This window comes from Lycorma delicatula, chromosome 4 (genome assembly GCF_047948215.1).
Source record: "Lycorma delicatula isolate Av1 chromosome 4, ASM4794821v1, whole genome shotgun sequence".
NCBI lineage: Eukaryota > Metazoa > Arthropoda > Insecta > Hemiptera > Fulgoridae > Lycorma > Lycorma delicatula.
Window position 1 is genome coordinate 153,635,073 of NC_134458.1, and position 26,043 is coordinate 153,661,115.

A 26,043-nucleotide genomic window follows, 5' to 3' on the forward strand; every position below is an offset into this window, starting at 1 on the left:
CATGTTAAAAATAAGAAATAACTTAATAATTAAAATAAAACATTTTAAAAGTACTCCTTTGATTAAGACAACTAGAATTTCCTAATTAAATATTTAATATATATACCATAATTATGAAAATGTAGCATCAATGCTGTAAAATTTATTTTATATTTATTGGTGTTTCTTTTAAACAGCTTCAATTTCAATCAATTTTAGTAATTCAGTAGCTTATCTTTTATTTTTTATTCTTTCTTCCTTTCTAAGGCAATTATATCAGGCACTACTCTAGCTTCATCCATGCTAACAACTTCAAGTAATAAAATAGACTAACCATTTCTTTATTGGTGTCAAGATCGGTGCTGATTCTTTAAACAAATTAAGTCTTTATGTACTTGCAATTATAATTATTTTTATTATGAATTGTAAATATCATTCATATATATAAAACATTGTTAATCTTGTGAATCTTTATGTAAATTTATTATATTAATATATGTAATATCATGTAATGAGTGAAAGAAGACTTTTTGAGTTCTTGGAGACTTGTAGTAACTTGTGCAGAGCCTGCACAGTGTACGCAGTGCCTATACAGTGCCTATACAGTGTACAAGTGCAGTGCCTATACAGTGTACGTAGCCGCTGAATCATCAGGAGCCGAGTGCATCTGAAAGGAGCTGTGTGAACTGTACAGAGGTACTGCATCGTCAGAAGCAGAGTGCATCTGAAAGGAGCCAAGTGAAATGTAAACAGCTAAGTGATGTAAAACACATTGTTAGGGATGTAGGATGTAGGGAGTATACCAAAATGAAACGACTAGCACTAGATGGGGAATCTTGGAGAGCTGCATCAAACCAGTCAAATGACTGAAGACAAAAAAAAAACAAGTGATGCTGACAGGAGCCAAGTGCATCCAAAAGGAACTGTGTGAACTGTACAGAGTTTCTGAATCATCAAAAGTCCTATTTTAAATGAAAATTAGTGTTTCTCATTAATAGTGAATTTTAAAAATCTGAGTGACAATCTTTAGTGAATTTTTTATGAAATCTGAGTCTATACAACCTGCCTGCCAAAAATCATATGATATATGAATTAGATTATTATAAATAATAACATGAGTCATATGATTTTTGCAATTACAGATAAGTTACATAAAGGTACAATTTATAATGAAGTATTTTATGTGAATGAATAACAAGTTTAGTTGTATATATGGACAATAACATGATTAACATATTGTTAAAATAATAATACAATTGAGTAATTTGCATTTTACATAATCATAATTAAACTAATGCAAATATGTACTTAAAACAATATTTATAAGTGTTCACGGACATTTTACAAAAATACTTTCAAATGAAATTAAAGAAAACAAGTGCATGAAATATTACACAAAAATAATATATTATTTGAATTAATCATTTGAGATTGGCAACAAGGATAATTTATGAATAGTCTTCTTAAAGGACCATTAACTGAAAAAACTTGAGTGGGAATGCCCCTATGGGATATTAATCTTTTAAGTGCTGCTATAAAAGACTATGAAGTGAGATCAGAAACTAATTATAAATGAATAGCCTTAATGATGAGACATAAAAAAAGTGCTATACAAGATTTGCTTAATGTTTTAGACTTCTGCCCACCACGACGAATTATAATTGGACAGCCATAGTCTACTGCGCCAGTAGAAAATGATTGGGAAGGAATTACTCTGGAGGGTGGTAGTTGAACAAGCTGTTATACTTGTTATGTTTTTGAATCTAAAAAGGTTTTTGCAATATATTGAAAGCATGTCACATTTACAAATGATAGAGGAAATAACTCTCTCACCATTTATTATCTAATATTTTTGTTGTAACGTATGATGAATAAGTTGAACACCAGCATGCAAGAGTCGCAAGTGTTCAGCATTAATTCATTCATTCAGTTTCATGATGTTAGCATTACGTTGTAAAACAATAGGATCTTTCAGTTGGTAATGTAACAGTGTTGCAGTCTGCCACCTACGCAAAGTAAGCCTGAATTATCCAGTAATGGATCAAGTGAAATAAGTTTGCTTTGTTTAGAAATAGTTTGATTGTTTTTAAGATTATTTAATTTGTCACTAAAATGCATGTGATGCGATTGTTGAATAAAAAAGGTAAGAGTTTTGTTTAATTTCTCAGTAGTTAAAGGACCAGAAAATCATTCTGAATGTCTTGATTTGGCATTATGAATAAATCTGAAACAAAAACTAAAAGTACGAATTTGAGTAGGTAGTGATGAAAATCATTCTGTGTAATCAAATACAACAGTAGATACAAATGATGTTACAATATGTTTGTATTTTTCTATTAGACATTAAGCACTTATGTTACAGTTATTAAAGGTAATATTAATATCTTTCAGCCAATGAGCAGAAGTTTGTGAAAGCCACAAACCATGCCACCAAAGTGACATGTCAATTAATTTACTTTGTGAACAACCTCTAGACAGTACAACTGCTGGATTATCAGAAGATTTGACGTAATACCAATTAGCATTTGTGGTAATTTGTTAAATCTCAGAAATTCTATTGCTGATGAATATTTCCCAATTACATTGTTGTCCACGAATCCAATGTAGCACTATTGTAAAATCTGTGTATAAACGGATTTCATCAAACTGTATGTTTAAGGCATTAATTACCTCTAATAATAAACAAATAAGTAGTAAGCCACCACACAAAGTTTTGGAAGTGTAATTTGTTTTAAGAGTGCCAATTTTGATTTAGAACAAAGTAAATTAGAAGAAATTGCATGATTAGTTCTTATTTAAAATGAAAGTTGTTATGAAAATTACAATTATAAGTTATGTAAATGCAACAATCATAGCCCTTTATGGACACCCCCGAGGAATTCATGGCCATCCTACAGGGGGAATGTGTGAAGCAGCGGCCACAGCCTGGAAGACGCGTAAAGAATGTTTACTGGTGGAACAGGGACATTGCGAGACTACGTGGTGAAACCAAAACAGCAAGGCGGAGGATGCAGCGCGCACGACGGAGGGACTCTGAGCGCCTACAGGAGGAAACGGAGGTGTTCCACGCGGCACGAAGAAGCCTTGGTAGAGCTATTAAGGCTGCCAAACAAGAGGCGTGGCAACACCTCGTGGAAGACCTGGAGCAAGATCCGTGGGGCAGGGCCTACCAGATCGTCACCAAGAAGTTTGGTAGGCGCCTGACCCCATTGACAAGGGAACAGTCTCTCACAGCGATAACGGAGCTCTTCCACGTCGAAGAGGAGGAATGGGAACCGATAGCTGGTGATCAACAAAGGCGCTTCACTGTAGAAGAACTACAGTGGGCGTCCAAGAAGATGAGCCTGCGGAAGAGCCCGGGCCCAGATAACATCCCTGGGTCCATCGTGAAGGTGTTGGTGGATAGGCACCCGTGGACGGTGTTAGACATGTTCAGTGGGGCATTGTCCACGGGGAGTTTTCCCGGCTGTTGGAAGGAGGCCAGGTTGGTCCTCCTCCCGAAACCGGGAGCCGAAGAAACCAGGAAATACCGGCCGATCTGCCTCATCAACACGATGGGAAAGCTGTATGAGAGACTGATCGCTGAAAGACTGCGGTCGGAGATTGAGGCGGGCGGAGGTCTTTCCCCAGACCAGTACGGCTTCGTTCGGGGAAGATCGACCGTCGACGCCGTCCGACGGGTGCTAGAGTGGGCCAGAGTTCAGTCGGCAGGCACGTGGCGACGAAGGAAAATCCCATTGATCATTTTCCTAGACATCAGGAATGCATTTAACAGCGTGCCATGGGGAGTGATCATGGGAATACTCCGGGAGAGAGGGATCAGCGGCTACTTGCTCGCCGTAATAAATGACTATCTGCATGAGAGATCTCTGCGGGTACGCACAGAGGAAGGAGAAGATGACTTCAACATGTTTGGAGGCGTTCCGCAGGGGTCGGTGCTTGGGCCTCTTCTCTGGAACATCGCGTACGACGGCCTTCTGCGGGAAGAACTCCCGGAAGGATGCCAGTCGGTCGCGTACGCAGATGACCTCGCGCTGATGGTGTCGGGACGGACGGAGGAGGAGGTAGAAGATAAGGCAAACTTGGCGGTGGCAGTCGTCAGCAGATGGCTGGGGGAGAGAGGACTACGACTGGCACCGCACAAGACGGCAGCTGTCCCGATCACCGGCAGAAGAAGACTGAGAGGAATGTCCTTCATGGTAGACGACGTACGGGTCCACACGTCCGGTTGCGCTAAGTACCTGGGCGTGTGGATTGACAAGAATGGGCTGTCTAACACCCACCTCAGAGAGGTCACTAAGAGGGCCGAGAAGATACAAGACGCTCTACAAAAACTAATGGGCAACAAGAGCGGACCACGGGCGAGCAAGCGACGGCTGATCCTTTCAGTGGTTTCCTCCGTTTTGCTGTACGCGGTCCCGGCCTGGAAGGACGCACTTTCGAGAAAGAAGAACGTACGGATGCTAGCCTCCCTTACCAGAAGAGCGGCGATTCGCATAACATCGGCGTACCGCACCGTATCTGGATGCGCAGTGGCAGTCATCGCAGGGGTGCCTCCCATCGAGCTGCGGGCCACGCAGCTGGTCTCCACATACGAAGGAACGCCGAAGGCGGAAGCCGGGAGGCAGCTGATGGTCAACTGGCAGGAGATGTGGAGAACGGCTACGGCTGGGGCATGGACCAGGAGACTGATCCCGGACTTGGGACCGTGGGTCACGCGGAGGCATGGGGAGGTAGATTACTTCCTCACGCAGTTCCTGTCTGGACACGGGGAGTTCGAGGTCTACCTACATCGGTTCAAGAGAAGACGGACACCGAGGTGCTTCTACTGCGGTCAGGATGACACGCCGGAGCACACCTTTTACGAGTGCGAAAGGTGGGCTGTGGTCCGGCAGAGGCATGGCACAGATGGCCTCACTCCAGAAACAACTGTAGCTCACATGCTGAAAGGGAAGAGAGAATGGGATGCGGTACAGAGCATGGTGGCTAGCATCCTGAAGACGAAGGAGGTACATGGAAGAGAGTGGGGAGAAGACTTCTAGGCGCGGGTAAGCAGCAATGTCCCTAGCAAGTATACTGTGTGTTTCTTCTACTATATATATTATTTTTGTGTTGTATGGTATTGTGAATTCATTGTCTCCATTGTCACTGTGGTTGGTACTCTACGGCCGGCTCGAGATGACAAGCACGATCGCTTCGACCGTGTGCAGGAGGGCCACGGCTAGAGGTGACATCGCCGAAGAGACAACATGAAGTGGGTTTCATTTATTATGTATTTTCCTTGTATTGTATGATTGTGGTATTATTTTATTTTATTGATTGTGTTCCTTCTAACGGTTACGAGGGCACTCACAGCGAACGTGCCCGCGGATTGCGGAAGGAGGAATAAGTTCAGACGCCAACGTGATGGGCTGCAACTGAAGGGAGGAAAAATAAATAAATAAATAAAATACAGGGGGCGAATCGTGGTCGCCGTGCAGGGCCAGGGAGGCAGCCTGGATGCAGAGGACGCTTTGGCTCCTTCATATGCAAGAATGAAGGTCAGTTGGGGTGCTCCGATGATGCATTTGGGACCCTCAGGTGTGAGAGGGGGACGCGGCGGTTTGCCGGCTTCGCGCAATGCGTAGCCGGCAACCTAGTGTAGGGACGGGAAGGGTAGCCTCTAAGTGGAGGGATGTAGTGGTTGTCCAGAAGGGAGGGCTGCTGCATCCTGATGAAACTGAGAGGACCCCGATGGGACGCCAAAGAAAAGGCAAGACAGGGGGGCAGTCGACTGCCACGACACTCCGACATTCCTGCGCATAGCCTAACGGCGGAGGCCGGGGATGTTGGGGGTGTTTAAGAAAAAAAAAAAAAAAAAAAAAAAAAAAAAAAAAGCCCTTTATGGAGGCATCGGAGAATCCATGTATTTGAATAGAATTAATTATACTATCAATATTGGGTTTGATGGAACAATTTATTTTAATAGATTCAATCAAATGCAACTGGGTGTATAAATTGAGCCATTGTGTTAATAACGTGTTGGGTAATGTTTCATCCCAATTAATTTTAAGTTGCCACAATGATTGCATAAAATGTTTATGTGAGAAAACAATAGGACCAATCCTAAAGGATCAAATACACCTGTTATGGTGGACAGAATATTTCTTTTAGTGTGTTTTTTAGAATCATTAGCATGAGTAGTTAGAAAAGTAGCTTATCTGAAGAATTATTTCATAGAACTCCTAAAGTAAGTTCTGTTTTTTATTTAAAGGAATGGAAGTATTGTGTTCAGAAGTAGAAATGATGCTATTATTGGAAAACCAATTATGGAGTGGAAAACTATATTGTTGTAATAATTTAGAAATATCAATTTTTAATTGAACAACTTCTTCAAAGTTGTCTGAACCCGTTATGAGATTATCAACATAAAAATCATTTTGAATGGACTTGCATGCAAGTGGAAATTCATTTTCATTTGCAATTTGAATTAAACATTGTGTGGCCAAATATGGTGACAACTGGTCCCATACATTACCGTATGTAATGTGTAGTGTTTTATCTCCTGATCTGGAGAATCATTCCAAAGTATACATTGTAAATTGGAATCACAAGATGTAACTGATACTTGACAATACGTTTTAGCTATGTCAGAAGTAATGACGTAATTATGGATTCTGAATCTATGCAATATGGAAAATAGACCTGGTTTGACTACAGGTCCGACTAATAAAGTATCATTAAGGGACAGGCCATTATTGATTTTAGTTGAACAATCAAAGACAACTCAAATTTTAGTAGTTAAGACTAGAAGGCTTGAATACTGGATGGTGGGGTAAATAGCACACATTCAATTTGTTAATTAACAAATCACTGTAATTGAATAATGGCATGTGACCTAATTCTAAATATTCCTGAATGAAAGTGAAGTAGTCCTTTTTAAGGTTGGTATTGTTAATTAGTTTTCTTTTTAAAGATAAGAATCTATTTTTAGCATTAACAAAAGAATCACTTAGTTGAATGTTATTTATTATCTTTGCATGGTAACAACACAACAAATTTCCCCTGATTGTTTTGAGTAGTATTGATTTGAAAATGTTTTTCACGTGTTGAGGTTTCATTACCTGAAGCATCAGTATTAATTTCTTCGATTTTTCAAAAATTCTCAAGTATAGTAGATAGATTTTTAAGTGTTACGTACAATACAAGATGGAACATTATTGTTACCTTCAATTTTATTAGGAAGGCGACCACTAATTATATATCCTAATTTAGTTTCCTGTATAATAGGACATCTGAAATTACGAATGAATTTCCCAAGAAGAATAAGACTTAAGTAAAATTGAGCTCCAATTAGTATGTCAATGTTAACTGGTACATTAAAACTGAGATCAGCCAGAAATATATTATGAGGTAATTTGAAATGAGATATGTCAAATGTGGATAAAGGAAGGCTGTCAGTAATATCCGGTAAAACAGCACATTGAACCTTGTACGAAAAGTATTTATAACGTTGAGTGCAATGTAAGTGTAACACTGTATTTGGATTGAAATAATGAATTATTTATGCCTGAAATGGGTAGATTATTTTTATTAAATTTAAGACCTAATTTGAGGGCAAAACTAAATGTACAAAAATTTGCTTGTGAACCAGAATCTAACAGTAATCTACATGAATACGTACTACCATGTATATCAGCAGTATTACATACAGCTGTTGACAGAATTATATTTTCATTTGACTGATTTTTAAATAAACAATAGGTTATACTTTCAGGCTTACTGCCATCTACCTTAGAATAATTAATTTTGTCCATATGAATAAGTGTATTGCATTTCTTACCAGAAATCTTACATAAACTCTTTGAACAACACAGATTAATAGAATGGCCTTTACATAAACAATTAAAACAATAATTATTATTTGCCAAAAAGGTTTTACGATTATATATGGACAAATTTAAAAATTCTTTACACTGATATAAATAATGATTTGAATTACAAAATGAACATTGATACAAATTGGATTTTGCATTTTACCTAACATTACGTCCTTTGTATTGTTTATTAGGATTTATATTAAAATGTTTGGTAAAAGAGCTGGTTGTATTTTTATGACGTTCCTCGGTTTCATTTTCTGTATTCACTTGCATGTTTGAGGTGGATGAATTGATATTTTTTAAAAGTTGTCTAGAATTAAGAAATTCAATGAAGTTTGTAAAGGTGGGAAACCTCTCATTTGACAACCTTTCCTTCCATAATCTTGAGGTGTTATAATCCATTTAGATGTTAGAAATTGGACTATGATAAATTCATATGTATTAACAGGAAATTGCATCGCTTTAAACAAGTTCACGTTTGAGAAAATTTCATTAATAAATATGGACAAAGTATCTACAGATTCTCTTTTTAGAGAATCTGATCTTAAAATGCGTTCAACATTGTGAAAAGCAATTATATATTTATTGTCAAACCGTACCTTTAATAATTCTAGAGCAATAAGAATGTTTTTATTTGTTATTGGAAGATCTGTAATGATAGCTAGAGCTTCATTCTTTAAAGAAGAATGTAGACAGTGTAATTTTTGAGTGTTAGTTAAATCATCTCTATTATACATTAAATCAATAAATATGTTAAAATAATGCTGCCATTCTAAGACATTACCTTTAAATATGGGTAGATTTATAGGTTGTAATTGAGTTTAAGTGATATATTTGTACTAACTTTTTGATTAGATGATTTTCAATTAGCATTATTTATTAAATGTTGCAATTTAGATTCTAAAATACACAAGTATTCAACTTGTATATGATCCAAATCTAAAACCTCATCAACAAATTTCAATTCAATTTCCGATTGAATAGTGTCATATTTGATTCGCAATTCAATAAGATTTCTTACTTTAATTTTTAAGTTAGAAATATCACCTAGTGATGGATCATAATTGTGAGCAAATGTGCCAATCCTAGTTATGGCAGCCTCTATTGTATAATTAATTGTTCCCTAACCATAATTATCATAGTAATAACAATGTGAATTATCAATAATGTAAATTAAATGATATTATAATAATGATGAAACAATGTAAATTAAATGTAAAGTAAATTAAGAAAGATGTTATGTAAATGATGTTGTAGATTTAGAAGCTGCGAGTCCCTTTATGCAGTAGATTATTGAATATGAAGATTCTTGAATTATGTTTCTTCAAATTATAGATTTATCTGCAGTTTTGATAAATTAAATGATGAATTCTTCAAAAACGTAGATTAAATATATATCTGCGGTTGAAGGGCCAATAAAAAATATATGTCGAAATTGGTGCTGATGCTTTAAATAAATTAAGTCTTTATTTACTTGCGATTATAATTATTTTTATTATGACTTGTAAATATCATTCATATATATATATAACATTATTAACTTGTGAATCTTTAGGTAAATTTATTGTATTAATAAATGTAAAATCATGTAATGAGTGAAAGAAGACTTGTTGAGTTCTTGGAGACTTGTAGACTTGTAGAAGACTGGAAGAACACTGCCTGAATGAAGTGTGGAGCCTGCTTATATACTGTGTATGGAGCCACTGAATTGTCAGAAGCTGAATACTGCCACCAGGAGCCGAGTGCATCGAAAAGGAACTGTGTGAACTGTACGGAGCTGCTGAATCGTCACGAGCCGAGTAAAATGTAAAGAACCAAGTGATGCGGACAGGAGCCAAATGATGCTGACACGAGCCAAGTGCATCTGAAAGGAGCTGTGTGAACTGTACGAAGCCGCTTAATTGTCAGGAACTGAGTGTGAATCCGACGAAAGCCGAAGATCTTTAAATTTTAGAAGTCCTATTTTAAATGAAAATTAATGTTTCTCATTAATAGTAAATTTTAAATAACATGAACGAAACCTGAGTCTATACAATTGGGGCTCATTCACATCGCAAATCTTACTCCGAGATTGCCAAAAAGATTTTTTACTTCCTGTGTTCAGATAAATTAACAGACGAGTCTGATCTGATAAAACCTACTTCTAAAATCCAGTAAAGTCTGTTCTAACATGGCATAAAACAGCTAAATTTATAAAACAAAATTAAAGGATATCATAATTTACCTGCCCTTCTAAATGATCAATAATTAAAAATGGATTCAATATTTTTATATCTTCTTTCCACCTTCAAATGTATGTTAAAAAATAACTACAGTTCATAAAATCCCAATAATTTCTGTCTAAAAAAGTGTACTTATTATTTATTTTTCTTCTTAATGTATAATATAAACATAGAATTCTTATAATTATTTTTTTATAATAGAAAATTAACTGATAAAATAATATTTCACAACATTTTTGTAATAATTTATAAAATATCTTACTCTAAACAAACATTTTTGTACTCCTACTATTTTTTTACAAATGAAATATTTTTAGTTCTTTTCATGGCTGAATCATTTCTTTAGAATAAGATAATAATTTTATAAAGCGATTCAAAACGGAGGGAGCTAGTTGATAAAATTTTTAAACAAAAAAAAAAAATTCTAGATATCCCAACATATATAATTGACACAAGTATATATAAATGCATTCTTTTTTAGAAACTCTTCAAATGAGATCTTACAGTATTAATAATGATAAGGTAGCATAAAATAAAATTTTACAAATAATATAACACCAACTTCATACATAAACTTCTACATTAAAAATTAATACTTTATCAGTCATTTTATACATTTTGGCTATTAGAACAGAATTTTTTTTTAATTACCAGCAATATATCATAATTCAATCATTAATTTAGCACCTACTTCATAAATTCAAAATTTAAAGAAAAAATGTAATCTGAATTTGCTTTCTCTAAGTGTAATGGTATTCATTATTTAACCAGTCCATAAGTTAAATAGAAAAGAATACTGCTTACAGCACTAATGTAACATTCATTTTAGAGCACTTTCTGTGTTGATATGTTGGCTAATACATTAGTCAAAGCGAAGAAAACAATGTAAACAACTCATTTTTCTCACCTCTGAGACTCATATTATGGATGTTGTTAATCCTAGGATAACAACTATGTCATTTTCTTGAATGATTTGTATCTCATTTCAAGTTCCCGTAACTTATAATTACAGCACCAGACATAAGTACAAGTTTAATTGTATTTTACAAAACACATTTCATAGAACAGTGCTGTCCAACCTGGGGCCTGCAGGTGCCACAATGCCCTTAATTTCATCTTTGGAGCTTGTGGCTATTTGTAAATTTTTAATACTAATTCACATTTCAAAATAACATTATAATTTACAACTTAAAAAGGATTTAAAAAAATACATTTTAGATGTTTTATTTTCCAGTAGTTCAACAAGTAATTCTGCCAGCATTGTAATATATGTTCATTTCTTTGTCTTTGTTGTTGACAAATTCATTTACTTTGTAATGGTATTTTATTTATAATTTTATAATTAGGTACATGACCCTCCTAGCAGGACAGAACAATCTACCTAACTGTCACTCATTTGGTGGTCTGCTCTCCACTCAAGCTACTAGCATTCTTTGTAATAAATTTCAAACTGATATTCTTTTCAGCTCTTTGGCAAAACTGAGTCCCTTTCGTTATTTATATTTCCTAACATCAACTTTAATAAATTTTAACCTGACCTTCCCAAAATAGAAACAGATGTTTCTCGTGAGAGAGAGTTTTTGCATTAATTTACATGTGGGTATGGCCAGTGAATTTTCTGTTGTTATTTAGAAAAACCAATGAGCTTATGTGTAATTTATATGGCGAACTATATCAGATCATCTTCTACATGCCATCAATTGTTTCAAAATATTTTGAATATATCAGATACTCAGTAAGGCGATTTAATTCTTCACGCAGATATAAGATGGCTTAGTAGGAGTAAAACACTGGAAAGATTCTGCTGTCTGCAAGATGAAATAAGAAACTTTTTGAAATCATCTCCCACACCATATTATCACGAACTTGATATATCACGGCTATTAGATTTACATTTTTTGGCAGATATCACCTCAAAATTAAACTACAATTCTCAAATTGCAAGGGAAATATCGTAATAACACATATAATAAGTGTTATAAATACATTTGTAAAGAAAGTGAAGTTATGGATTACACATTTAAATAGAAATACCCTTTCACACTTTAAAAATTTAAAATCAATTCTAGAAACAGTAAATGACAGTAATCTGATCTTTCCTCTTATGCCAAGCATCTTGAAACTCTTGTGCTAGAATTTGAAAATAGATTTAGCCAGTTTTCAGAACCTGAACCAGTGATATTATTTGTCAATAACCCATTTGCTTTCGTTGACGTTAGTGAACTTGGAAATAGGGTGTGTGAAATATTCGCAAAGTATAAAATTTAAGAATTAGAATTAGAAATGGAAATTTTAAATTTTCTAGAAGAACTTTCTTTAAAATCCTCATATGCAACGTGTAGCAATATATGGACTCTGGTGGGCAGAGAAAAATACCCCATTCTCCTTAGTGTTGCACTGAAAATGTATTCATGCCTTGGTTCAACGTATCTTTGTGAAGTTCCATTTTCATCAATAAATACCATCAAAAACATACCAATCCTGCCTGATAGACTCCCACCTTGATGACACGTTAAGAGCAGCTTGTTCCAGCTACACACCAGATTTTCCTCAACTTGCAACAAGCATGCAGTCTCAAATTTCACATTAATTGTGTGGTGAGTAAATATAATTGATTTTAGTCTCAAATGTTTTCGTCATTATTATAATTTATAATTACTGATTTTGTCAGAAGCAGCAGTAGTGTGGAGATAGTTGAAACGAATCCTGGTGCCTACACAACCTTTGCAATCGTTCAGATGCGCCCCTAGTTGTAAAAAGGTTGGACAGCACTGACATAGAATGTATATTTGTATAAACAATAATAAAATAAAAATAAAAATAATTAAAAGTTTAATGTACATATGATAATATACACAACACAAATTAAAAAATGTTCTTACTTAAAAAAACGTTTTAATAAAAATAGTTTATGTTAAACACATCATACATACCCTCTTATTTTAGCTAATAACTCTGATATTTTCTGAACTAAGAAATCTCTATCCTGTATTTGTGAGAAAAGAAATGTGGTGTGAATACGTGTTGTAATTAAGATAGAATGATCGACCATAGGATTAGTAGCTTGGTTTTCAGCCTTTTCAACTTGTGATATGTCACGTAATGGTATTACAACACTTACAAGACCTTTAACCTATCATTAAACAAAATGAAAATAAATAAAAATCAACAATAATAATGTTATTATTACTATCATAAAAACAATTACCTTTAACAGTTATAAAATCAGTCAGATTTCATTTAATACAGTAATAAAAGCAATCAGATTAACCTAAAAAATCCTCATTATTTATATAATAATTATTTAATACTCAATATAGCACATTCAAAACTTCTGACAAGCTTCTTAAAAGATTTAACATGCAAAAACCACATAGATTAAAAATACTGGAAATTATGTATGAAAGCAGGAAAAGCGCTGAGTGACCACAAACCAGTGAAAGTAAGAAGTATCAGAACAGGGATGTAAATGTATCCAACTCTTTCAGTGTTTAACAGATGATACTATAGAGGATAAATAAGAGGTATTGACATTACATCACAGTGTTTTTAGACAATATAGTAACTGAGAATAACAGTAAAATACACAAAATTGTATGTGTTGTTCTATCTTCTCTCATTCTCTTAATACATCCAGACCACTTTGCTTTGTTCTCCCTATTCTGTCCAGCAAACTTCCTGTATTTGTGGTAAGCATTATTTTAGAATTCATAACACAATCTCTCTTTATTTTGCCTACAATGCTTATAAGAAATAACATTTCAATGTATGTAGTAGTTCACTTCCTTTTGTCGTAGTTTACTTCTGCTTGTCCTTTTTTAACCCAAGCCACAGTAAGTTGTTCTGTGGTTACAAAATTGGATGCTAAGAAAGTAGGAAATTTAACTAAATCAAGTAGCTAAGAAGAAAGTTTTTACAATTAAGATTGTTTTCATTTAGATAGAAAAAAAACTAGCGTCACATAATCAGAGATAGAAATTTTAATTAACAGCAAAAATCATGAATATTGGAAGAAATAACAAACTATAGGTGCATCATGATGCAAGACAATCAAATGCTAAGATCCTTGACAGAAAAAATATTCGAGTGGATAGTTAAACATCTAGACACAGTTAGATAAATACACATGTATAATAGGATAACAAAATAATTGAAGAATTAAGAGTAGCTTATGAATTAACTGTATAATTCTCAGGATCATGTAAAAAAGAAATATCAACAATAGTACACCTCAAACTTCCTGATTATTCAGGAGGTAAATTTACAAAGGCCATAAAATATTTTTAAGGCATTTTATTTTAGGATTAAATTGTAAGACCTTTAGAAAAAATGTTTATTTTTTCCATGTAATCATCACTATATATGGTGAACCAGGCAAAGAATTTCTTAATTCTGAAATCATAAAATTTTCCTGTTTATGCCAGGACCAAACACTGAATCTTAAAATTTTCTTATTTAAATTTATAAACAATTGATAGTGGTTGGATACAAAGTCTGGGCTTTGTAAAGGAATCGCCTTTTCAGTTCCAAATTGAAAATCTGCAACAGCTTCTTCCCACCTTTTTAACTAAAACATTGATTTTGCCAGTTCATTATGTTTTTGATAAAGAGAAACAAATTAACATTGAATTTCAATAGTTGTTTTTCCTTTTACATGAAGGAACCAAATGATTAACATACATCTTAATAGACAGGATTTGGAATTATGGTTATTTTCATACATATTAACGGCCCACTATTACTGTAATTGAGACCTTATAAACTTCTAACTCGTATGCAGATCCTGTTAGACACAATGCTTCTACTAATGAAAATATATGCATTTTCAAAAACTTTGTATCTTTTCTTTCCAAATAGCCTTCACATAACGTACATTTAAAATGTATCTTGATATATTTAGTGGAAACATAAATATACTAATGCAACAAGAGCAAAATGCAGATCAATTTAAAACTATTAACAGAGAAAACAAAAGAAAATAAGGCTAGAGTAGTGAACTCACAGAGCTGTGGAGAAATTAAAAGTGAGAAAACTTGGCTAAGTTTTATTATTTCTTCTTTCTACGTCTCAATCACTTGATATGGGACTTTAAAAGAGAATATGAACAATAGAATGGTAAGAACAAAACAGTTTGAGGAAGAAAATGGCAGTAAGTCGATGTAGAGGGAACTTTAGAGGGATTAAACTTAAGACTTAATTCAATTGCATTATACTTTCTCATACATACTGTATAGTTCATTACATATTACAATACAAAGAAAGAGCTGTGCCAAATGGTTATTGAAATAAATTAGAAATAACAGTTGCTACATTTCAGAAAATCGCCTGTCTTCAAAAGTGCTAAAATTAAAAGTAAACCTGTCAAAAGAGTAGAAATACAAAAATTCATATGAAAAAATAATAAATGCCATTTAGGATACACAGAAAAAAATTAAAGATAAGCACCAGAATAAAGAAGCATTTGGTACATTATCAATATAGAAGACCAGAGAAATTGGCTGAAGTCCAACACTGCCCAGAAAATAATCACAAAATTTGATTGTTAATAACCAAATTTTGAAAACATGTATGAAATAGAATGAATTCAATAGCTAAGAAACTAATGTATTCTAAAAACGATAGAGAAACATGTTTGTTGAATAATGTTAAGGGGCCAATATCTGATAAACTTTTAAAATTTTTCAAAAAACCATTTTGTGAAAATTGTAAAGGAAAGGGATATTTATTCCACTAGTTGAAGTTTATGCAATTTTTGTCTTTCTTGAGATAAACTGTTTTTTTTATTACCCTATACAAGGGTAAATATTAGGTCATGGTGGGCAATCTTAAACATGGAGTTTGAGTGGTTTGAACTAACTTTAAGTTAAATTTCTATTTTGACTGTGGGTACAAAAAACAATGTGAGTAATTTTAATCAACAATTATTTTTATTTTGTAAGTACAGATAGAAATACTTGTTTTGTGCATTTCATAAGTACTGTTTATTTTTGTTATTTTATTACTATTATTATCATTTTCATTATTATTTTATTGTTACTATTTCAATTTTATTAATTCCTCAATTTCTACTGATAATGATTGTTTAATATATACGAGGGTGGTTTGGAAAGTAACCTCCATTTGGCTATACATAAAAAACCTGCATGGATAAAAATATGTTACTATATACAACTTAAATAAGCTTTAAACTTAAATAACTAAGCTTCTAACTATTTTTCAACATAGTCACCATTTAAATTCAGGCATTTGTCATAGCACTTCACTAATTTACAAATAACTTCTTCATAAAATTCAGCTGCCTGGGTACCTAGCTAACAATTCACAGCATTTTGAAGTTCATCGTCATCAAAGTGCTGCAATGCAAACAACTTCTTCATGTGAGTGAAGAGATGAAATCACTCGGCACTAAGTCCAGGCTGTAAGAGGATGGTAAAAAATATCTCTTGGAATTGAATCAGAAGTTCCTGAGTTCTTGAAGCACTATGAGGACGAGCACTATCATGCCAAAAAACAACACCAGATGACAGTTTACAACGATGTTTCTTCTAAATGGCTCACCAAAGTTTCACAGTAGACTGCTGAAGTAATCGTCATACCACGTTCCACAAAATAAACTAGAACTTTCTTGGCATTCCAAAAAACCACAGCCATAACCTTCTTCGCTGACAAAATTTGAAGGGCTTTCTTCGGCTTTCATGGAGAATCTGGGCCCCAGGCCATCGACTGTTGTTTCATTTTGGTGTTCACATAGACCACCCAAGTTTCATCCAGTCATAATTTTCTTCAAAAAATGTTCTCCTTCCGTGTCGTAGTGTGAAAGGAAGTCTAAGGCAGAGCCCATTCGTTTTTTGGTTTAATGGATCTCTGTCAGCATTTATGGAACCCACCAAGCACAGAACTTCTGGTAGCCTAGTTTATCGGTGACAATCTCATATAAAACCATAAGAGAAATTTGCAGGAATTGTTCAGAAAGTTCAGAGATGTGAATCTTCGATTTTTCCAAACTTTGTCGTCAATTTCACTGACAAGATCATTACTTACAACAGGTCTCCCACTCTTCTCTTCTACATTATACAGGATGCATTCATGTTATCCCAGAGAAAGTTTTAGCCATAGATCAAGGTCTAGCCCCTTGGGGTGAAGTTGTGAATTAACGATATTCATTAAAGAAATAAAAATTAATCCTTTTACATCATTATATTTCTGTCACCAAGGCAACAAAAATACAATGAAGCAAAATTACTAATTCTTTTTTCATTAATGAATATCTGTAAAATATTTAATAATCTCACAACCATGAGGATAGTGAATGCATTGAATCCATGGGTCTCCACCACTGGCTAGATGGTCGGACAAACAAAGCGAGCCCTGATCAGCTAATATATATATTATATTCAAGTTATTAATATAAAGAAATAAAACAAAAATTTTTTTGCGATTATTCTTTTTATCACAAACATTATGCGTGAAAACAGCCACAAAATTTGAGACTGCATAATAATTTAAATAATAAAATTTAATAATTTCAGTTATATTTCAACTGTTTATCAACTAATTTGAACAATTGAGGTGTCACTTTGTTTATAATAAAAGGCTCACAATTTTATTCAATAAAAAACAATTCAATAAAACTAATATAAAAAATCCTCTAAATGATGAAAAAAATTAATGATGTAATTTTGGAACTTTAGGGGGTAAAATTTTCAGACTTACTTATTATGTAGATGATGAACAAGTACATGTACATCAAATTTCATTAAAATATCTCGAGCCATTCTTAAAAGATCAATTTTAATAAAAACAAAGTGGCAGACAGAGGGAAAATTAATATGATTGGGCATTTGTCCACATGAACTTTTTTGTTTATTTTGATGTACTTAAATCAGTCTCTTGAATTTACCAATATTATGTTTTTCAAAATAATAGAAATAGTTAAACCCTTTTAATAATTCACATATTTTATTTAAAGTAATTAAATAGATTAGGTCAAGATAAATTTTAAGTTAAAAAATAATTGGCAAAAAATTACATGCAATAAATAGTCTTTGTATTATTAACCATTTGAAGAGATTAAACAGGCCTCTCATTCTTTTTATTTTAACTTTTTCACTTCAATAAACCCACAACACCTCATACCCTTAACTTCTTTTAAAGATTCTAATTTTTGTCTACCACTATAGTTTTTTACAGTCTGAACTTACTTCTACAATCAAATTATGTAAACCAGGAAAAGCTGAAACAAATGACAGTAAAAAAAAAAATAAAAACAATTTTTTTCTTTAAAAATTATATTAATTACTTAAAATTTCTTGGAAAATTTTTCCATTGACTAGGTGATTTATTATTATTTTTCAATAAAATTATGAAAAATAGTTCACCATTTTTTTATTTTTTTTTTCAATTTTCTTTTTGTTACAAATTACATGCAATTATTCCTCTTCATCTTACTACAGGTAAAAGAGTATATTTTATACTCTTTATATTTTTTATACAGGTTACACCTTCAATGTTCTGTAAGTTTTAATAACATCAGCGCCAAACCAACTATCTTCTACACTTGACAACTCTACAGATTTACTACTTTAATATTCATTCATCTAAGTGAAATCATCTATAATCCACAAATGTGTATCACAGTTAATTAAACATAAATTTACAGAAAAGATATGAAAAAAATTTTTATACATACGTACTCTGCTATCAAAACACAGATAATTTTGAGACAAAAATATCCGTCCCCAAACATGTGATTTATTGTACGGTGTCCATAAAGTAGATTCAGTACTACCATCTAATTTTTCAGCAGCTGGCAACCTGAATAATAATCTGTATGCTTCTGATAATGCTCTTGCATCCAAATCTCTTTTTAAAAATGATTGCTTCTTTGGAACATTTTTGCTGTCAATAAATAATTAAAAACAAATAATAAAATTAAAAACAAGGAAAATGGAAATAAAACTATGATAAAACCAAAATAAATAATTCTCTAATCAAGAATAGATACTTATCTCTAAATAAGATTAGATATACATCAGGGACAAACATAGTGAGCAAATCTTTAAAATACTCTTCAATTACTGCAGAGATATAAGTCCCAATGGTTTAACACAGCTTTATGCAATTGGATTCTATAGATAGTTCCATCTCTTTCTCATTAAGTAATGATATACACATACATGCAATATTATATCCTAGGTTCATTAGACCAGGACAAGTTATTACCTAACAATTAATGGTCCACAAAAACAGAACCAAGGAACTGATTGGTGTTAAAATTTATTTAGTTTGATTAAAGCTTACTAACCCTTTTTTGAAGGAAAAATTATCACCATCTCCTTTTGGTATTTGACTCAAAGAACACATCTGAATACGAATGTGTAGCACAATTGTTCAACAAAATTAAGTCATATTGATTTCTTACTTAGTTATACTTAATTATAAATATAATTTATAATAATCATTAATTGTAACTTCATCCAGCCTAGAGAATAATCTGTTGCCATTTAAAAATTAAAGTAATATATTATTAATAATTAAAAGAATTATAACACTACCGTAGATCTGTCTGACTCGTACAGAGCATTTATCATCTTTAAAATGCCAACTAGTTTATAGTAAAGTCAACATAAAAAATAACAGATTAAAAAATTGTTACAATCATATCAAATTAAAAATTGTTAAAAATAAACTAATATTTATCCTGCTAATTAGAAAATTAAATTTTTTTAAATCCTGATTTATAAACTATATAGAAAAATTACTTTTTAGATAGTTATTACCGACTCATGCTATGAACATGTATAATAAAAATATCAAAATGGAACAGTACTCAAATGTACTTTTTTGCTATAATGCATCTTTCAATTTTCTCTATGTTCCTGATAAAACTTTTCATGTTTGTTCTTATACTCTTTTAAAACTAAAAAATCTGTTAATTTAATAAGTAATTACTAACAAAAGTATAAAAACTTGAGTTCAACATTTTTTTAATGCATATCATAATCTTAATTCTATACAAAGTAGAAATTAAAAATTACAGAACCAAATACTCAGTAGATACCCTCTATAAGAAAAATAAGTAAATATTTTTAATACTGTACCTTAATTTATTAAGAAGATCTTTATCAGTATCAAAGCCCATTTTTTCATCAATTAACCTAAAAAAAAAAAATAATTACTGTGATACAACCAACAAATATATATTTATCATCTTTATTTACAAAATAACTTCCAAGATGTATATACAAACAATTGAGAATTTAACACAGTTTTTTTTTAAATTTTATTAGTTTGCTTTTTTATTGACAGAGGTGTTTACAAGAAATTCTTACTTTACCACTTAAAATGATTATTTTGTTATATGTAAACATTTGAAAAAGTTATGTTAATTTTAAACTTTTCTTTTTTATCTTGACTTTAGTAACTTTTAAAATTTAGTATATTCTATAAAGAACTGATGATGGAGGTACCTCCAAAAATGGAACCTTCAATATAAAATATGGATGAATCACTAAGGTAAGAATATCTTTCTAAATCATTCTGTTGTAAGATATTATGTTAAAAAATCTTTTTAAATGCTTATTCATATTAACCTTCTTTTTTAACAAATAAAAGATACAGAATGGATATTTTAAGCTACTTAGAATGGTGCACATTAATTCTAGCCATCAGTTGATTGAACTTGTCACTACAACTGCCTTTCCACAACTGTTGTACAACCAAGCTCTTTAAATCTGGAAACATTCTGTGTAGAATCTGTACAAGAAGTGAAGAAAGCAGATATATCAGTTTTACTGATAGTAATTCCAAATGTTGCCTACCTGCTTTAATTACTGCTTACAGTTTTGTTAACTGTTAGAACCATGTAATTAATGTACATATATCAAAGCAGTCTAATTAGATACATTAGATATAATGTATCTAGTCATGTCAATTCACACAACAGCAAGAACTGAGTGGGATCACAGAAAATCCTACCTACACTTCATGCAAATATGACAGCTAATATATTTTGATGTGAATATTAATACAAAGATATGACTTCAGATTTTTTTTTAATTCTACTCCAAATTGACTAATATTGAATAGCAGTTGCGTTTTTTCAAGAATATAGAGCAAAATCTCTCCCTTCTTGTGACTCATCATCAGTCTGGATTCATGACATCTTTATAAGAACACAATATTAGCAGCAAATACTTGAGGCCTGAAAATTCCCTATATTAATCAACATATTGTTTTTACCGTACTTCTTGAAGAAGAAATTTTATGACACTAATCCCACCCCCATACTTTGGACTAAAATTAAATATTTATAATATAACCAATGCCCTTTTTCACCAGGTATACCAACAAAATGCACTGTTCTAGATGATGTTCACTTAGAATACCTTTTGTAATATGTAAACTGCAACAAGTAGAAGTGAATATTAAAGAATCTCTTTTGTTTTCCCTTCTTTACCTCACTTTTCCTGCACAGCCACGATTGTGGCTGTGCAGGGACAGATCTTTTGCAGGAGGCTACTTGTAATCTGCTTCTTACAGCAGAAATAAAAATACAAATACAAAGTAAATATATATACATATATAAGTGTGTAATACTGACTGTTTCATTGCAATATTAATCAGCTGTTCCATAGTTTTAAGTGTATCTTCTTTATGTAAAAATAATGAAAACCAGTACTGAAAAAAAATTACTTTCATTAATTATAATAAAGTTAATGTAGCTTAATTTAGTAATAAAAATATTTTTTTACTAATTATAAGTTAAAAAATATTTATAAACAATTTAATACAACAAATATTAATAGTATTATAAGGATGTTTTGTCAGTTCTAATGAAAAAAAGTAAAGCAATATAAAACAACAAATATCAAGTGTTTTTTTCTTGGTGTGTTTCTTGGCCCTCCCTAAACATAATATTCTACACATCTGTATCTAATAATGTTTTCTTTTCACCTACATTGGTTGTAAACTTAACTTTCTGTGTGAAAGTACACTGAAAAATACTTGCTTATATAAGGTACTTTTCATATCATTGATATTTCTTTCATCACTAGGTAATTTTACTGCTAAATAAATTTCTCATGTACTACATCCAAACTAATCTTTAATTAATTAAATCCACTGTAAAAAAAGGATAGTGTAGATCACTAGATCAATCAATAATAATATAATACTACCTGAATTGATAAAACTTAATATTTTTATTTATAATTTCCACTCCTATTTTTATTCTTACTCTACTACCAGTTATGGAACTTAACTGTTTAAATCAAAAGCTCATTAATCTATATTAAATGCTGCAAAATGTGGCATTATGTTTAAAAAAATAAAACACAATTTGTAAAGTTAACCTGTGCATTATAATAAAATTTACTCAAAGGAACGAAATAATTTAAAATAACAAGACTATGCATAATTCAACTAGCATGGCAAACTCACTGTCATTGTAAGCAATGTTTGTGTAACTCCTAATCTATTCCATGATATTCTCATGGTCATGACTTTTCTCTCTCTACATTTTAAGATAATTTCAAATTATTCACTGAAATTAAAATTTGTCTTTTTTTGAGAAAATTAGCAGGACTTTTCATTCAACCTGATATATCTTCACGTTTTGCAACCTCTCAAATTTTTTTGTTATATATAAATGTAACTAACACCTATTAAAGAATCTGGTATAATTTGACTAACATTATGTAATTAACTTTTCATGCAATACATGAAATGGTCTTAAAATTCAGAGAAAGAAAGAACTGTAAACATAAGGATGTGGAAGCTAATGCATGTGAAGCAACAGTTAGATAGGAGTAAGATAAGATAACTACTGTTGTCAAGTACACAGTTTAACAGTGAACTCATCACATTAGATAAATTATGACATTCTTGTTTCTTAAAATTGTTAATTATTTCATTCCTTGGACTTTAATTTTAATAATGATCTGCAGGTTGATATTCATTTTTTTTAGTATATTTAAGAATCAAATGAATTATAAAATGGTGTTATAGAGGAAGAAGAGGAAGTTGAGGAGGATAAAACGGGAGAAACAATACTGAGATCTGAATTTAAGAGAGCATTAAAAGATTTAAATGGCAGAAAGGCTCCTGGAATAGACGGAATACCTGTAGAATTACTGCGCAGTGGAGGTGAGGAAGCGATTGATAGATTATACAAACTGGTGTGTAATATTTATGAAAAAGGGGAATTTCCATCAGACTTCAAAAAAAGTGCTATAGTCATGATACCAAAGAAAACAGGGGCAGATAAATGTGAAGAATAGAGAACAATTAGTTTAACTAGTCATGCATAAAAAATCTTAACTAGAATTCTATACAGAAGAATTGAGGAGAGTGGAAGAAGTGTTAGGAGAAGACCAATTTGGTTTCAGGAAAAGTATAGGGACAAGGGAAGGAATTTTAGGCCTCAGATTAATAGTAGAAGGAAGATTAAAGAAAAACAAACTAACATACTTGGTGTTTATAGACCTAGAAAAGGCATTCGATAACGTAGACTGGAATAAAATGTTCAGCATTTTTAAAAAATTAGGGTAAAAATACAGAGATAGAAGAACAATTGCTAACATGTACAGGAACCAAACAGCAACAGTAATAATTGAAGAACATAAGAAAGAAGCCGTAATAAGAAAGGGAGTCCGACAAGGATGTTCCCTATCTCCGTTACTTTTTAATCTTTACATGGAACTAGCAGTTAAAGATGTTAAAGAACAATTTAGATTCGAAGTAACAGTACAAGGTGAAAAGATAAAGATGCTACGATTTGCTGATGATATAGTAATTCTAGCCGAGAGTAAAAAGGATTTAGAAGAAACAATGAACGGCATAGATGAAGTCCTACGCAAGAACTATCGCATGAAAATAAACAAGAACAAAACAAAAGTAATGAAATGTAGTAGAAATAACAAAGATGGACCACTGAATGTGAAAATAGGAGGAGAAAAGATTATGGAGGTAGAAGAATTTTGTTATTTGGAAAGTAGAATTACTAAAGATGGACGAAGCAGGAGCGATATAAAATGCCGAATAGCACAAGCGAAACGAGCCTTCAGTAAGAAATATAATTTGTTTACATCAAAAATTAATTTAAATGTCAGGAAAAGATTTTTGAAAGTATATGTTTGGAGTGTCACTTTACATGGAAGTGAAACTTGGACGATCGGAGTATCTGAGAAGAAAAGATTAGAAGCTTTTGAAATGTGGTGCTATAGGAGAATGTTAAAAATCAGATGGGTGGATAAAGTGACAAATGAAGAGGTATTGCGGCAAATAGATGAAGAAAGAAGCATTTGGAAAAATATAGTTAAAAGAAGAGACAGACTTATAGCCCACAAACTAAGGCATCCTCTGGAATAGTCGCTTTAATATTGGAAGGACAGGTAGAAGGAAAAAATTGTGTAGGCAGGCCACGTTTGGAATATGTAAAACAAATTGTTAGGGATGTAGGATGTAGAGGGTATACTGAAATGAGACAACTAGCACTAGATAGGGAATCTTGGAGAACTGCATCAAACCAGTCAAATGACTGAAGACAAAAAAAAAAGAATCAAATATATGCAGCTGAGATGAAATATTAAGAAGAATTAAGAAGTTAATAAGACTTAGGAATGATCATACAGGAAATAAGCTGAGAGTTGAATTTATCAACAATAAGATATCACATTACTAGAATGAATAAATTCAGCTAGAAAAGATGGATGACACCCAACTGCCTAAGAGGTGCCTAAGAGGGGAACTGTGCATCGACAGGAAGACAAAAGATTAAAATTCCAAGAAAAAGATAGGCAAAACATGTTATGGGACCTAATCCTTAATATTGAACATTATGATTTAAATGTTTGATTATTTTTTTTAAATAATGGAAAGTTTTTAGCGTATATTATAGATTAAAGGATGCTACAAAATACTAAGGCCCAAATACTGTAACAGAGTAAAAATTAAATTAAGATTAGAAGCAACAAAACACATGAACACATGCACATGCACACTCACATGCGCATACACACACATTTATTACTGTAATTTATGTACGAAGATGGAGTGTGAAAAGTTCCAGGACCCCACACAGAGATGGCATTAGTGCACTTAATTTCTCGACAATGACACATGATTCCATTCTGAATGAGTTTCATTCAAATCAATGAACCACTTAGTATTTACACTCTGTCAAAATTAAGAGAATTAGAACTTTTGTTGAAAATGAAAAAACTAGAAATTCGTGCAGTAATTAAATACTTTTTTCTGAAAGGCTTAAGTGCAAAGGAAATTAAAGAAGAGCTTAATACGACATTTGGAGACTCTTCTCCATCAAATACAACAGTTAAACACTAGGTCACAGAGTTTAAAATGGATCCAACATCCACTAGTGATGAACCACACAGTGAACCCGCTTCTGAAGTGACTACACCAAAAATTATAGAAAAAGTGTATAAAATCGTTTTGGTAGACTGACAAATGTTAGTGAACAAGTTAGCAGAGTCTGTAGGTATGTCAACAGAACACATGCACAATATTTTGCATGAACATTTGGACATGAACAAGCTCTGCGCTAGGTGAGTGCTGTATTTGCTCATGCCTGATCAAAAACAGTGCTGAAAAACATTTCAAGTGACTGTTCTGAGCTCTTTCGGTGCAATCCAAAGAAATTTTTATGTCGATTTGTGACAGATGATGAAACTTGGGTTCATCACTACATTCCTGAGACAAAACAACAGTCAAAATAATGGGTTGAAAAAGGTTGAAAAACTTGCTCCAAAAAAAGTGAACATAACTTTTTGCAAGAAAAAGTTACAACTGTTTTTTTGGGATGCACATGGAATAATTTTCATTGATTATTATCTTATAAAGGGTGAAATAATAAATGCTGAATATTATGTGACCCTACTGTATCATTTCAGCAATGAAATTAAAGAAAAACAACCACATTTGGCAAAAAAAAGTGCTTTTCCATCAAGACAATGTTCAGCTCA

General features: G+C 32.3%; 1 protein-coding gene across 4 annotated transcripts in view; it reads right to left on the reverse strand.

Moving 5' to 3' along the window:
- The window catches only part of Tbc1d8-9 (TBC1 domain family member 8/9), a 131,539-nt gene that overhangs the window by 48,683 nt on the left and 56,813 nt on the right, over nucleotides 1-26,043 (reverse strand). For all 4 annotated transcript variants that reach the window (XM_075364417.1, XM_075364419.1, XM_075364416.1 and 1 more), the window contains exons 6-9: nucleotides 21,663-21,739; nucleotides 20,161-20,217; nucleotides 18,754-18,958; nucleotides 12,994-13,193 (exon numbers count right to left, since the gene is read on the reverse strand). In XM_075364417.1, the coding sequence (XP_075220532.1) occupies nucleotides 12,994-13,193; nucleotides 18,754-18,958; nucleotides 20,161-20,217; nucleotides 21,663-21,739 (539 nt within the window). The remainder of the gene's footprint in view (nucleotides 1-12,993; nucleotides 13,194-18,753; nucleotides 18,959-20,160; nucleotides 20,218-21,662; nucleotides 21,740-26,043) is intronic.